General features: G+C 43.5%; 1 protein-coding gene across 1 annotated transcript; it reads left to right on the top strand.

Moving 5' to 3' along the window:
* The first annotated feature begins 1506 nt into the window (after positions 1-1506).
* mntb (MAX network transcriptional repressor b) lies at positions 1507-16233 on the top strand. Its single transcript, XM_038707531.1, has 6 exons — positions 1507-1849; positions 5077-5656; positions 5741-5782; positions 6074-6185; positions 11579-11771; positions 11957-16233. Exons 1-6 carry the CDS (start codon positions 1777-1779, stop codon positions 12754-12756), a joined length of 1800 nt encoding a protein of 599 aa, XP_038563459.1. The 5' UTR covers positions 1507-1776; the 3' UTR covers positions 12757-16233.
* Positions 16234-16302: the final 69 nt, after the last annotated feature.

The following is a 16302-nucleotide window of genomic DNA, read 5'->3' on the forward strand; positions in this document are numbered from 1 at the left end:
TCACAACACTGAATATATAGCCAGAGCGGTAAGTCTTTGATTGGCTGTCTCCAGAGCCTCATGTATCAACAGCTTGTTGTATTTCTTAGGTAGCCCTTTCCTTGCACCTTTCTGTAGCTCTGGGAGCTGTCTAAACTCTCTTTGTGTTGCCTTGATCTTGGCCTCTAGCCTTCTCCTCCATGGGGGGTAATGCTCTTTGTCGCTTGTGGTGTTCATCTTAAAGCCAAGTATCTCTAGGATCACTGTTGCTGTGGCATACATCAGCTCATTGGTCTCGATTATGGCTTTAGTAGGGATAGTATGTAGTGCTGCATTCACATCTTCTACCAGACTTTCAGAGGGTACCTTGTCGCTTAGCCTTGGCAATCTTGGTCATTGTACTTGGGGGTCCAGCTTGGTTATGATCTTCAATCGTAGGTCAGTCGCCCTTATGTTGAGTGATTCTTTGCCGTAAGGGCTTGTTGTTATTGGAGCTTGGGACCCAATATCTGAGTGTGGGGATGATAATGATAACATCTCCCTGCTGACCTGTCGTCCTGGCTCCCCCTTGCCATAGCATATTTGTTGTACCTCATCAGTCTGTAGTGGTTATAGGAATTGCCGTTTGCAGATGTTAGAACACTGAGCTAGGAGTTGTTCCTTTGTGAGTGTTGATGATGGGATAGATATATAGATATATATCTCAATGTGTGAGACAGAAATGGTGGGTGTGAGATTAAACAATCTACTTGTATTTTGTAAATGACAGTAGCCTATATATAACATAATAGTTGTTAATCTCAAAATATGTGCTTCCAATACACATTATCTTGGATATCTATACACTATTTAATAAATTAAATTCTTGCCATTACCCCACACACACCATTTTAAATGTAATAATGCAGTACCGATAGAGTAAAATAGATCCTCCTCAGGATTCACTTTTGTTATAATGGTTACGATTTGAGCATTAACCTACAAAATAATAATAATAATCGTACATGTTGGTCAGTAGCTTCTCCTCATTATTCACTCTCATACAATAGTAAGACCCGCCCCTCGTCGTTTGATTGACAGGTCTGATCCCGAGACAGCAGGGTGGCCAGTCACGCTCTCGCCATGCAAATGAGCAGCGCTCGGGCCGGGCGGGTGCCCATGTGGACCAGCACCATGCCTTGTTGTTCTGAGCGCTGATTGGCTCGCTTGCGCCCGATTGTTCTTCATGCGTTGCGGGCCAAGTGCGGGAACGAAAACACGGAGGACTGCTGACATCCGCGGGACTTCCCTTTCTCGAATCCCGGAGAAATACCCGTGAGCACCGGGAGCCCGTGATCCCAGGAGCTTTAAAGCAGAGGTTGTGATAATTGTAGAGTCAGTGTTGTGATTTTTCGGGGGGTGGGGGGTCGTTAACGGTTGCCAAGAGTGACAGCGCGGAGTAGGAGGGAGTGCTGCGGTCTCCGGGTTTTGTCGGAGGCCGTAGTAACAGGGCGGGACAGGAATCCGGGTGGGCGGGCCTTAACGAGAACACGACTCGCCTTGTTGTGTGTATTCCCGTGCTCGCATCGCCATCTTGTTGCAATCCTATTTTTTTTTACTTACGCGAGGAACTACTTTCCGTTCGGCCGGATTAAGAATCCGCTTTCAGGAGAAACACAGGGGACGGAAAGCTCGGGCGTGCGGGTGTGAACCGTGCACACGGAGCTTCCTACCGGGACACTACTACCTACCCCCTCGGTCTTTTTCGTCATTCCGTCCCGGGCCACCGGGTCGCCTGCCGTGAGGGTTTTACGCGCAATGAGCATCGATACACTTTTGGAGGCGGCCAGATATCTGGAATGGCAAGCCCAGCAACAACAGACCACACGTGGTAAGTTAAACAGCAGACTGGCGCATCGCTCTGAACGTGCATGACACCAAATAACAGCGGGTGCTACATCCTAAACTGCCTTTTGGGGGACCGTATCAGTGTTACTATCAACGGCGGGGCTTGCATTTTCAACTGACCCGCCTATGGTGAACGGAAGCGTTTGTAGTCTGTCTCCCTGGGTTCATGCCAAGAAAAAAAAGGCTGAAGTCACTGCAAACTATCCGCAATTCCCGAGTGGTTAACTATTGGACACATTTGTCTTCCCTTAATGCGGAAACGGTCAAAGTTGTTTTCCGAAGTACTTTGCGCGCTCCGTGTGTGTGTGTGTGTGTGAACACCACACTGAAGTGACTCACCGCACGCGCGCGCTTGTGTGTGAGAAAGACATAGCGGAGGAGTTCCTGTCAATAACCGTGGTCCATTTATGTATTCTATGCTTGTAACGAAGGAAATAGCTGTAGACGGTGCAGTGTATGTACATGTAAAATAGCATACATGTAAGACATTATGTTAAATCTGGCGGATAAATATTGATCATTTTCAACGGAGGTCGTTGAAAATGAGCCTCCTCAGAATCGATTTGTCCCATTTTTTTGGCCGTCGAGCGCCGGCAGGGCGGTGGCGAGCAGAGGCTGCTCTTTACATAATACCCTGACATTGCTCAGCTATCTTATGACACACACAGGGGCGGGCACTCACGCGCTCACCCCGTCCCATTTGTATAATTGCGCGCGAGCATATACAATATTTGTTTGTATCTCTCCTGCTTGTTTGAAACATGACGAGTTCTCAATCGACATGCATAATTATCACTGACTTGATAAAGGGGGACTGCTTTTTGTGTTTCTCCCCTCTGATGACGTGTCAGACAAATCAAGCCCCCCCCGCATACTTACCCTACGCGCGCTTGTATCCGCCCACACCGACCACGTGCACACTGCCCCCTCCTCCTGTAGATACACACCAAGCGCACACACGCACTCCTCGTCCCCACCCTTCCCATTCAGCCTAATGACAGTGGCGGTCAGAGAGAGAGAAAGGGGGGAAAGTAGGGCAACCTCCCTGCCCACCTCCCCAGCCCAGCCTCTCCCAATGCAGAAGTTATGTAATTTACTTTTGCGTGCACTTGACAATCTGGAGCATGGTGTATTTGTGTGGCTTGTACTACAAAAGCAAGATAAGCCATGTTGGATATGTCAGTATTATACTGTCAGCTAATGTCAACGTCTGTGCTATCTTCAAGGATCATTTTATTATGTGTCATATTAGCAAACGGGGGTAAAATTTATTGTTAAACAAGATGCTGTGTTTTGCTTATGCAGTTTGCTCCTAGGTCCAATATCGATGTATAACATGCATATGGCAAATGCATGTAAAATCTAACCTCCACCTAACCACCTTTTACATTACTGGAGTCCAAACTGTTCATAATTGTAAAGCACTTTAATAAACTATATTAGTTTCTGTCTCAGAAACTAGATAAAATAATAAAAAATTGGTATGATGCTATTTGGGCTGCAACTAATTTAATCTAATCCTGTAATGTCCAGTTGGTTAGCATATATGTCAGAGAAAAGAAACACATACTTACACTGGAGAATCTGAAACCACCGACCGATTATGGCAGGTTTTTTGTAGAATGACTGAAACAACTATAAAAACCATTGCAGATTAATTTATTGTCGATCAACTCCAGATAATGTGAGAGCTCATCCAGTCCTATTTAAAGCATAATGCTCGCAGAAAAATGGCATTGTGTGTTTGTCTTCCGCTGCTCAGCAGGGGTTAGAAGAGATGTGAACACATAAATAATTGAACAGTGTTACTCTGAGGTGGCACTATTAATAGCATCTTAATTTTGACTGTTGCCAAATGACACAAATGAAAGAATGTACGATTCCAGAAGTGCAGAGAAGTAGCATTGTTGTGCATATCATCATGATAACGGTGTGTAATTGTGCAGGCCGTCTCTGGGGTGAACTATTGCCCTACGGTGGAAGGAAATTGCATCATCGTGGGGTTTCATGTGGCGAAGTTAACGCGCAGCCAGGCATGTTGGCGTGCAGTGTTTCTATTTTGTTTTATAATGGTGGGAGATGGCTGGGGCTGTGTGTCGGTGTTGCGTGTGTTTGAGGAATCCCTGGGATCTTCTGTTTCTAATGTTGCTGTTTCCATGGTAACCAAGGGCTTTCCACGGTGCTTTGAGTCCTACGGTGTGCAAAAACCACTCACTCACATCATTAAGTGTGTGTGTGTGTGTGTTTACACCTCTGCATACTTGACATGAGCATGGCGTGGGAACATTCCCGTCCTGCGATGTGACTTTTGAATGTACTTCTTTTCTTTTTTAATTTTTGCGTTACCACAATGCTTTATTTATTTGTTGTCATGGTGCCAACTCTACTTCACCCAGCAGAAGGACTCTTTGACAACTACAGTCTGCTGCTGTTGGTCCGACGGCCCTGACGTAGCACGGGGGGTGGAAGCATGCTCAGTGCTGGAGCGGTCCAATAACAGGGCAGACAGAGGGGGAGAGCGCTCTCCAGTCAGGAAACATATGCAGAAACAATTTCTGTGGTTATTTCCCCCTGCCTTGGTTCTGATACCCTGATGACATCATTCTTTGTGTGTGTTGAGATGTGACCAAGTGATCTGTGGCACAACAATGAAACAGCTAAGATTACCTGAATCGAAACTTGTGTCTTTGCTTGGATGTTGGTTGAAATTAATGGTTTTCAAACTGGAAGTGGAGCATTATCTACATTCAGTACAGATGTGTCAGATGTGCATCAGTGTTGTCACATACTGTGTGTTAGGGCACAAAAGGCAGGTTTAACCACTGTTTGCCGGTTGTCCAATGTTCTGTTCACTGTTGGGCTGGGCGATAAGGTCAAAAATATTATCACGATAAAAAATGTCAATATCGATATTAATCGATAATTATCACAATAAATATTAAATCTTTATTTCTTTTAAGTTTAAAGGCTGATATTTTCCTCAAAAAATAAATATAATATATTTTCTATTAAGATAAGTGCTGATTCGTTCATGATTCAAATTAATTAAATGAAATATTTATTGACCATTTGTTTAATTGTTATTGAAGAAAATTATATTGTTATAATTATCATTATTGTTTTATTGCCCAGCCCTACTTCAGTGTATGACTCTCCTGACATTTCCTTTGCTTACTCCTTCGTGCGTCTTCTCCCCTTCCCCTCCTACAGAGGAAGAGCAGCGCAAAGAGAAGGAGCTCATCAACAGGGAGGCGGAGTCGAGACTTGCAGAACTTGTGACCTCGTCGTCACAGCCAGTCAGAACCAACCACATCACGTGGGCCGATGACCGCCAACAGCCACATCGCCCTCCTGCCCCTCCTCCCCCATCTCTCCCGCCTCCTCAAGTCCCAATTGCTGTCATCCCAATGGTCCCAGTCGTCACTGCGACACCCTCGGTCCCGCCCCTTCCGCTCACAACGCCAATTGCAGCAGCAGCAATGTCGCTCAACAGCTCCCCTCCAGCCAAGAGCGCTTCATCCCCTCCACAGCAGCAGCAGCAGCCAACCTCTCCTCACCTGTTGTGTGCCCCCCAGATGAAGGCAGAGACTATTCCACAGCTGGTTGGTGTAAAGCCCAGCCAATCACAGCCTCAGGTGCATATTCAGTACCCAGCTTCCATCAGCACTAATGGCACTGGCTCTCACCATGCACTGATTCCCCATCAAGCTCCACCCATATCTCAGCTGCGGCCTAATGGAGTGTCGTTGGAGGACATGAGAGCGATGGATGGGAAGCGGCGACCAGGAGGGTCAGTCTGTGTATTTTAAAGTTGATATAAGGGTTTAGATTTTGGGTTTATGGTTGTATTTGATCATTTATTTTGTGTTTCCAGAGCGGGGACCAGAGAGGTGCATAATAAACTGGAGAAGAACAGGTTAGTCATCATAATGTGTAAACTTCTTGTCTTTGCAGTTGGTGTTAACTCCCCGGGAATGAATCTTAGCTTGACCACCTACACACACATTTTTGTGTTTATCAAGTGTTATGAAAGAGTTCCAACAGCTCAAAGGTCATGACAGTTCCTCATCCTATACAGAACCATGAACTCTTTCTCAGGCATTGGAGTTAGGAGGTGTCAAGCAGATGATCAACTTATTAATAAATGGTGAATATTCTTCGCAGTAAGCTAATGACTCTTTCTCGTTTCTGACTCTTGGCCCTTCAGGCGAGCGCACCTCAAAGAGTGTTTTGAGACGCTGAAGAAGAACGTTCCAAATGTTGATGAGAAGAAAACCTCCAACCTCAGCGTTCTCCGCAGCGCTTTGCGTTACATACAGGTAGAGTTTGAGTACATTTTCTCAGCTTTCCCAGAAAGGCGAAGCTGTGGGCTTTTACTTACTTGTGTGGTCTGACACAGTATTTTGGGTGCCAGTCCCTTCTTGTTTCCCATCCTTTTCCAGTCTTGAATTGGTTGTGTTAGCTTTGGGAACAGCACAGGCTTTGGTCCAGTGTAATTGACATGCAATGCCTGTTTTGTTGGCCATTAAGCCGTTTGTGTTGGTAAGTCCCTTGTGACTATGATATGGCATCTGCTAAATAATGGTAAGAAAGTGGTAAGTAAATCTAATGTTTGGGGAAATATTTGTACCTGTGTAGAAAACTAACATTGCATCTGGATGGATGGAGCTGGGAGCAGTGTGGGAGAGGGGACTGTATAGCCTGAAGAGGTGAGTTTTCAGTCTGCAAAGGTAGACGAGGGAGGATTTCTGCACGGTGACAGTCTGGAGCTAGATGCAGTGGTTCCTTTTTTGTGGGGTTGAAGCGTCATGACTTTTAGTTCAGTGGAAGGAGCTAAATTAGGCCGTGAGATTGAAGAACTTTGTTCAAAACAAGACTGGCTGCAAGATCTTGGGCCAGCCTTCAGGGAGCACAACACAGAGTGATTTAAGGCCGTCTTTGACAGGAGATGATGATGGTTTTGATACGAGGCAGAGCCAAGCTGCTGGTGAGGATATATGTACATACTGCACAGCTGACGTAAAGTTTTCATGTTTTAAAAGTAATGTACAGAGGACAGTTCATTACATTCATAAAAACAAATGCCAACAGTATAATGGTAGTAAATACCAGTGCTGAAACAGCCAATGAATCATTTAGTCATTAAACAGAAAGTTCATTCACAAATTAATTAAGTTAATCAAACAAAGTTGAGATTATATTAAAATTCACAGTTCAAGCTACCTAGATGTGAGGATTTGCTGCTTTTCTCTATTTTATGATAATGTAAATTGAATATTGTGGCATTTTTGACTTGTACAAAGCAATATAAATGTTTCCTTTGGAATTTGTCAAGGACACTTTCGGCAATTTTCTGTTTTTTTTATAGACAAAAAAATGTTGATTATTGAAAATGTAATCAGCAGTATAATCAATAGTACAACTATTCAGTAGTTGAAGCCCTAGTAGCCACACAGCTACCTAGAGATGGTTCTTGCTTACAGCGTTTCCCTGAGTCCACACTGTTAATCTGGCAATATGGGTGTAAAGAATATTAGAAAATTAATAGGAATATTTTCCAATATCAAGACGTGGCTAATATCTGGAAAATCACAGAAAATGATTAAAATGGTTAAACCCAATGAATTGTCTCACTCCTGTGCATCACATTTGACATAACACGTGTAAAACCTAAATGAAGATACCTTTTGTGTTTGTGATAAAGCACAATTAACCTGGAGTCTTAAATTTGTTATCAACACAATATGATTCTACATAACAAGTCCATAACAACAATATTGAATTATTTTCCATTTACCAAGGCAACCCAACACAGCTGCACTATCTCCAAACTTTATTAAATTCAGTTAGAAATGAAAGCTAAGTGTCCAGCCCCTACTCCCGTTATAGCACCTTCTCCTTTTATATATCTATAATATAATCAGTAGGTTTTTATTCTAGACGAGTGACTGGCCTCCACCTTCTTTCTCTGTATCCCTCCTCATGTAAACCTGTAAACCTCAGTCTCCCTCCCCTCTCCCCAAGCCACGTGAGATCCGAGCACATGGCTAGCGCAAGCCTGGTGACGTCACTGTGGCTCACTGTGGTCTGCTCTGCACCGCTAGATTGCACGCGGGGGGGGTAAGGTACGAGGTACTGCTGTGTTTCCATGGTTATAACGGGTACAGCTTTGCAACAGTTGCATCAGATTTTCTTTGTCTTTTAATCCTTGTCTGTCAACCATTTTCTTCTCATCTCAGTCCGTCTCGTCCTCTGTCCCCCATGCTGTCTCTAGAATGCTTTGTAACCATAGCAACGGGCGGCAGGTGGCCCCGGCACTGTAGTCGGTCCATTCCTCCATGTTTGTCTGCAGGGGAGAGTGTGTGTTTATGATGTAAAGACTAAACCAATCTAATTCTGGTTATATTGGTCTTTTATAAATGGTTATGGATGATGGAGCACCGACGTGAGCTTTGAGGGGCCTCAGTCACTCCTATCTGAAATTTCTTGTCTTCTAATCAACCCATGTGAAGATCACACGTCTACACAGATGCATGTGCGATTAAGCCTAAGACAGACGCAAGAGAAAGTATAAAGGAGGCATAGATGAAGCAGTGGAGGAGGAGGAGGAGGAGGGGAAAAGGGGGGGAAGGGCGTCAAGGGAGTGATGGATGGGGGGGGTGGGTATAAGGAGCCGGCGTGTGGGATGGCGGAGGGGGTAGGGATTGATCTGAAGCATCCGACTGGCAAACCATTCCAGTCACATCACTCCATATATGTAATTACCCCTATGCTCACCCAATAAGATAGCTCCTCGTGTGTTACTCAAACTGCTGCTCAAGCAGCCAAATCCTCACGGATGAGGTTGCCAAGGAAACTGCTATGGGTAACAGCTGTTTCCTTGGTGATTTGTTGCAGGCCTAATGGTGTCTGGGGTTGTATGGGAAGACCTTGAAGTGATATTGATGCACATATACATAAGCAGTTTGCAGCCAGCTTGTGCTAGATAATGTTTTGTGTTTCACAGAATGTCTGTAGTTTGTGTGACTGTATGTGTGTCAGTAGTGTCACCCTTTGTCTTGTCAAATCAGTATATTCAGTGAGGGTGCATATTAGGGTTGGGCGATGTCTACGAAATTGCCATCGGGATGATGTCTAAAATGAAACATGGGAATGAATGGACGGACGGACGGGGGGGCACAACCCTAAGATGCATACAGCAAGTTATAGTTAGACATATTATAGTTAGACAACTTTTCTAGTAAAGACCATAGACCGTATAAAGGAAGTGGATGTAGTCGTCGTGATGTCACCCATTGGTTTATGAACTGCCTTTTTGAAGCCTTGAGTTTGCCCGCCGCCATGTGATTTTCTTTGCGTCACAACACCAAATTTGGTGGCACTGACAAGCTTGCTTATCTAGGTGCATCCATAATTCACGTTAACTAGGATTTTAACCAGGATGCTAATATTGTCTAGCTAAAAACAGGCTTAAAACAAAATGTACTTGCTGAAAAAATTAACAGCCGACTTCTAATAAGCTTTTTTTAATGGCACTGGTTAAATGTACACAGTGCAGTGGATGCCAGTCACTCTATCCTGATTGAGAGGTTGCAATGGTAGCGACATGTCAATCACAAGGTAGGCCTGCCCTAAAGCATACGCTGCTTTAGTGCAGGCCTACGTTTGTTTTCCTCTAAATTGGACCATAAAATACTAAATGAACATCCTGCTGAGACTTGAAACTAGTGACTGTGACCCTAAACTCATTAGGAAAGTGTTTACTTACGATTATTTCTGATGAACTAGACTTCTGTTTGCAATGAGTGGAGTTGGCCCCTGCTGGCCGTCAGAGAGAATGCAGGTTTAAGTTACTTCCGCATTAACTTCAGTCTTGAGAGCCAGAGTTTGCCTCTTGTTAAAGACAGAAACTCACCATTAATGTAGAACCACCCATATTGTTTAACTCTGTTATCAGATTTTAGGACTTTTGGGACATAATTTTTAGAAATGTTACAAGGTCTTGATCTGATTTGCTGTCATTTCCAAAACCACCTCCTCTTTACTCAAAACCTGTAAAAACTTCCCCTACAATTATGGGGAAAAGGCTGCATGTGTGGAAGCACATCAAGGGGAGGATAAGAGCTGTTATAAGAAGGCAAAGTTCATCAAGTCTGGACGGGTAGCTTTTGCAAAGAGGGCTGTTAATTAGAACGGGAGTTCTAATTCACAGCAAAGTTGGCTTGCATGTGAGGCCATCATTTGCCTGCGGAGAGTAAACCGCTTTTCTCACTGAAGTGAGTGTCCTGTAGTATGATCATGTGTCCCCATGTGCATATTTTCTGTACTCTCTTTTGTAGTTCCTTTCTTATTTCTCTTTTGTGGTTATACCAGTAAGACAGGAAACTGTTTTCTGTCAGGTCTATTATTTCATATTTCATGTTGACTAATCAACAAGTCAACTGGATATTTAGTTTCCAGTAATATAATGAAAGTAACCACTGCACACAGCAGAAATTTACCAGCATTTGACTGGTTGATCTGTTTACCAACAAATAATCCCTTAGCTCTTTCCTTTACCACCTCCTCCCCCTCTCCCTCATTCCTCCCTGGTAATCTGTGTTAATGTTCTTAGCCGGTTGTACTGCTTGGTGTTCATGCGTCAGCTGACCCACACACAAACTGGGTCACAGAGACACCATGTTGGGTCGTGGAAAGTTTCTTTTTGTTTCTCTTGCTGTTTTTATCTTCCTCATTTCATTTGTAAATCTACAAACACATATGTGGCTTACTACTCAGCGCATGACAGTGCCGTGTTAGGAATTAATACCTTCAATCAGTCATATCTGACAAATGTTCAGGCTGCAGTAATCCAGTGACATCTTATTTGGTGAGATGATGAACCTGAGTGATTGGTGGAAATAGAACATGGCATGACTTTTGCTCCCACTCTGACCCTGTTCTCTCGAAAAACAAGCATGGCACGCAGGAAATGGGAGGAGCTGAAGTAGATGACACCAACAAAAGCAGTGTGAACATGCTTGTATTTGCATGCGTGTCTTCCTGTTGGCGTTTGAAACGGGGATAGCACGGAGAACATTGTGCTTAGGAGTGTGCAAGCTTGGAGAAATGTGGGAGTGGTGAAGAGTGTACAGAGAAAGAAAGTTGGTAGTTGGAAGTAATTGCTTGTCAGTTGTTTGAACAGTAGATTATTTAAAACTAGTTCTAGCTTTACAGCTTGTGCATATGAGCTATTGTCAGATAGTGGCCTGGGTCTTTTATTTGTTGTTTTTTAAAAGTGAATGTCATTACTTTATTAAGATGTTTGTCTTTTTATGATTTGCTACCTTTTGCCTTGTGAATTTGCTGTTGCTGGTGTAATGCAAACTCAATACTTCCTCCATCGGTTTCATATTAACACATTTTCATTATGCCAGGGGGAATAATCCCATCCCTCAGAGGCTTTTATTGAAAACTTCTGCTGGAAGTTTAGACCTTCTTTAACAGCAACTTAACACTGAGGAGGGGGAAAACAACAAAGCGGTATTGATCAGAACCAATGAAGTGAGTGAGAGGTTTGTTAGAGAAGCTCTTGAGTATGAAATGACTTTTGTGCAAGCTTTTATTTGAAATTTTAACAGTGCATATGTCAACTTTGCAGCAACTCTGCAGAAGTGTTTTTATGTGTACTAGCGATCCTCATCTGCTCTGCTTTCTCTGTCTCCCCCTGAAGACTCTGAAGCGGAAGGAGAAGGAGTATGAGCATGAGATGGAGCGTTTGGCCAGAGAGAAGATCGCAACGCAGCAGCGGCTGGCTGACCTGAAGAACGAGCTCAGCCAGTGCATGGATGTCATTGAAATCGACAGAGTCCTCCGACAGACCATCCAGCCAGAGGACGACCAGGCTTCCACGTCCACGGCCTCAGGTACAGGGATGAGATGCAGCAGCTCCCCGGCGTACATTATATATAACCTGCATACCTGATACAGGACTAATCACAACAACAGCTATTTTAGGGGAGGCATGTGGGAGTAAGTAGGGGTTAAATACAAATGGTTCTGTTTCTTGGATCATATCATAATAACTAACAGTTTCCTCTTTGGTCTACAGAAGGAGAAGAAAACTTTGAGCAAGACATTGACGAGGATGCCCCAGCTCCCATTCCTGCACCCACGGCCCTCCCAAAACCAGCACCACCCATCTTACAAGCCCAGCAGCTCCTCACCCCTCACCTGTCAATCCAGCACACCACCTTGCCTCTGTCGGGAGTCCTGACCACGCATTCCCCCTCTGCTCCCCCTCCCCCCCAAGCCATCGTTCCGGGGCCGGCCCCTCCGCCGCCAGTTCATCCCATTCAGCCCACGGCGGTGCAGGTCCAGCCCACCGTCATCGCTCACGCCGCCGTCTCCCACCCTTCAGTCATCCAGGCTGTCAATCACGCCCTGCCAGCCAATCACAAGCACCTAACGCACATTGCCCCGTCACCTGGCCCCACTCCTCAGCCAATCGTCGCAGCTCCAGCTGCCACCGCCACTCACCAGCCGATAGCTGCCCAGCCCATCGGACACATCACCGTCCACCCAGTGGCTCACCTGGGAGGTCCCCTGACATCCCACCTCCCGACCCTCTACCCTCAGGGCGTGTCTGTCTCCCAGCCCACCATGGTGGGCCACATCACTCACACCTTCACACATCACACCCTGCCGCACGTCCAGTCTAATCCTCAAGCTAACACTAATGGGACCCAGGTGAACAGCGCAGCCATGATGAGCCAGGGGAGCCCGTCACTTGCGAAACCCACAGCAGTGCTTGCCCCCCACCCGCAGCTGGTTGGACAGGCTGCCGTCCTCAACCCTGTCACCATGGTTTCAGTCCCAACCTTCCCTGTCAGCACACTCAAACTGGCCTGAAACATTTTTAAAAAAAGATGGGATGGACAGATGGATGGAGAAGATTTTACACTCCTATCAATAATCAACAGTCGAGAATCTCTGATAGACGTGTGGAATTTTACAAAAAAAAAGTTTTTTGGAGAACTTGTGATAAATATCTCCAGAGATATTTTGATCACAGCTCTTATGTGAACAGTAACATTAAAGCAGAGTCAGTGGGTTAGGCCATTGTGAAAATAAGACTGACATTTGTCTCCGCTGCAAAACAGGAACTCTGTTTTACCTTCCTTCCTTCCTTCCTTCCTTCTCTCCTTCCTTTACAACCTGAAGCACTAACATAATAAGCTCAGTTCACACTCAGGCATCAAGGACTTACCTTAATTATTCATTCACTCATTGAGGAGAAACGCGTGAGAAAGAGAGACAGAGTTTGCCGTTGTGATACAATTAGTGCCCGTTTCGTATTCATATAATCATGATGTCGTGGGACATTCTGGTGGAATAATGTCACAGATGTGCTGAGAGCAGGAGGAGGGAGCTCAGTGGCCTCACTTATCTGAATGAATTACACACAGGGCTTTGACCAAGAGTGAAGTAGTCCACGTTACGCAGTCTGCCAAATAGACCTAAAGCATTGTCACTTACTGATGCAGTTCTTCACTTATTGTCATCAAGAACTTTTTTCCCCTTCTTCCCTGATCTAGCTCCATGAAGTGATTGTTAAGCCCTCTCTGTCTTCATCCAAATGAAGGTTCCTTGGCACCAAACAGAAAGAACAGTGCAATAATAAAACCAGATCCGACCTACAGTTAAAAAACGGCAAAAACAAGGAACAAGACAACAACCTCATTGTCCTAATATCTGATTTCTCTCCGTTCTGTCTGACTGTTAAGTGTCCATTCGACAGTGGATTTATTATTCATCCACTACCCATTATGGCTTAATTGGAGGGTCCCTACAAATCTCCAGAAATGGGGGGGGGGGAAATAAAAAATAAAGTGGAAGAATTAGGGCAATGTTTGCTTGACATACAGTAGCATCTGTTTTTACTGTCATGTCTAGAGACAACATGACCTTTACCTGCTGGTTATTGCACAGGCATTGAATTTCCTTGTAGGATCCACCAAACCGCAGAATAAAAAGTAGAGGAACAAGTTTGATCTCAGCAGACACCAAACAAACAAATCCCACTCTGCCAATTTCTAATCTTAACAGTTTAAATTAAATAGGAATTCAGGTAGTCAGTTAAATGTATAAAGTTGGTGCACTCCAATTTTGATGTGATTTCCTGTCCAGCGGTGAAAAGCTTGGTCCAAATTAAATGTCAGCTTCCCTCTATGAGCTTTTGAAAGAACTGCGGTAATGTTAAAGGCTTTCGAGTTGATTTGATTCTTCTTGATTTGTGCACACAATGTACAGAGGTACAAACAAGACCTGACAAGATGATTTCACTGTGAGAAATCAAATCTACTCCCAAAACCTACAGATTTGTCATATGAGTACATCGATTCCTTTCAAGTCTTTGATACTCGAGGGTGATTTTTGAGGCAAAGGGCTTTGTAAGTTTTCAGGAACATAGCCACTGTCGAGCCTGCAGTGTGCGTGTGTTTATTACATCGGCTTTTAATATACTTTTTCATCAGCTAAGATCATGTTTTCAAACCAATCAAGGCCTGTTATAATATACTAGGAGAGCGGCAATGTCACACATCATGCTGAACAAGCATCTAAATGTAAAGTTGTCTGCTTTTTACAAATGCCTGAAATTTGTGTTTATATTGACAAGTTGTACAAACGCCTATAACTGCTCTCAAAACATTCAGTGACAGGTCATGGGTGATGTTCCCCCAACAGTCTTTAGGGAGGGCAATACAGGTTTTCATCCTCTTCATTCTAGTGCAACAGCTCCCTCTGCTGCCTCATCTCAGACCTCATGCTGATGTTACTTAAACACAACACTCGTGACACAACACAAACTTCCTGCCCAGGCTTTTAAATAAATCTGGAAAAAACAATGAGAGACGCGTTCAGTGTAAAAGTTCACTTGTGACCTTGACAAAAAACAACAACAGTTGACTCAAGAAATAATCCTGACTGAAGTTTCATACTGCATTATATTACATACAGTACTCCAACTCCAACTGTGAGATGTGGATGGAAGCTCCAGAGAAGCTAGTAAGTGGACCATGAGTTGTGTTTTTTTGTCAAATTATGGGAGATGCATACATCTTGAAAAGTTTGGATATAGCACAAAAAAAATATCAGTTTGCATGTTATTTTGTGAAGAATAATTTGGCAGCGACACATGGCCTTTTTTTTTTTTTTTGACAGTGATGTCATCCAACAAACCACTTCAAAGCTAAATTGACCAGTCCAGAAAATCAGTTTCAAAGTATTTGAAAATGGAAAATGTGCTGTGACACCCACTTTTATTTGTGTGTGATTTTTGTTTTTGTGTTTATGTGCACAAAATCAAAAAGTTCATGGCTTCACAGGCTTCTTGCCAGCCTATACATGTCGCACCATAAAATCTCCCATCTGTGTATGTCAAAGTTGCGGGCATCTGCTCCTCGCCTCTTCTGCTGTTTCTGTATGTTATGTCCGTATATGTGACTGTATTAAATATGTTTTATATTCTGTACTATAGTTAATCCTACTGTACCTGTAGCATGGCTGTTTTGGTTGTACAGTTTGCCCTGTGCATGATGGAGGTGTGTGTGTGTGTGTGTGTGCGCGCGTGTGTGTAGCAAGCAGGCAATTTTTTTACACAGAGGTGATTTATGGTATGAGCCTGTTTGGGTGCTATCGTGTGTGCCTATACTCAGTTTTCCTGAACACTGTGACAACTCTGGCAAAACACGGACACATTGAGCGAATGGAAGAGACAGATTTTCTGTCCTAATTGTATTGTTTTGTTTTGTTTTTTTGCTTTGTTTTTTAAAATGTTTTCAAGTTTTCCATTTTGTGAGTTGGGCTGAAACATGGAGTGGAAAAAGTGAAAAAGCAAAAAAAGAAAAGGTGTTGCTCTTTTCCTGATAACATCATAATAATAATAATAATAATGTCTAATATTCAATTTGAGTTTATTTGTATGTATGTATGAAAGTTTTGTAACTTTGTGATTGTATGCACGTTTTGGCATATGAGTGTATGTATCTTCAAAATTTAAATGCTTGTTTCTTTTTGGTTTTGTTTTGCATGTAGATTGCCGTTTTTGTTTAAGGGTTTATTTTTGGGACCATGTACAATACTGTATAACGTGGGCGGGATCTTGGACCTCATGCTACATTGATATTATATATGAATATAAAAACACATTTTCCCTATGGAGAAAGTTTTAAGTTATATATCGCCTGTACCCCTTGGGCTGCCTTTTAGATCGAACTGTCCACTGTTCAAGATAACGATGATGATGGAGAAAACACATTAATGATGAAGAATTATGCTGATGAAATAATAAAGATTCTTAATAAATCTTATTACATTTACAACACATTTTGCTTCTGTGTTTAATGGTTTTGCTATAAAATAAACAGGAACTGCAGTGAGAAAGCTTTTTTTATT

This window comes from Micropterus salmoides, unplaced genomic scaffold (assembly GCF_014851395.1).
Source record: "Micropterus salmoides isolate LMB-PRFRI ecotype aquatic unplaced genomic scaffold, ASM1485139v1 Ms_hic_scaffold_9, whole genome shotgun sequence".
Taxonomy (NCBI): Eukaryota; Metazoa; Chordata; class Actinopteri; order Centrarchiformes; family Centrarchidae; genus Micropterus; species Micropterus salmoides.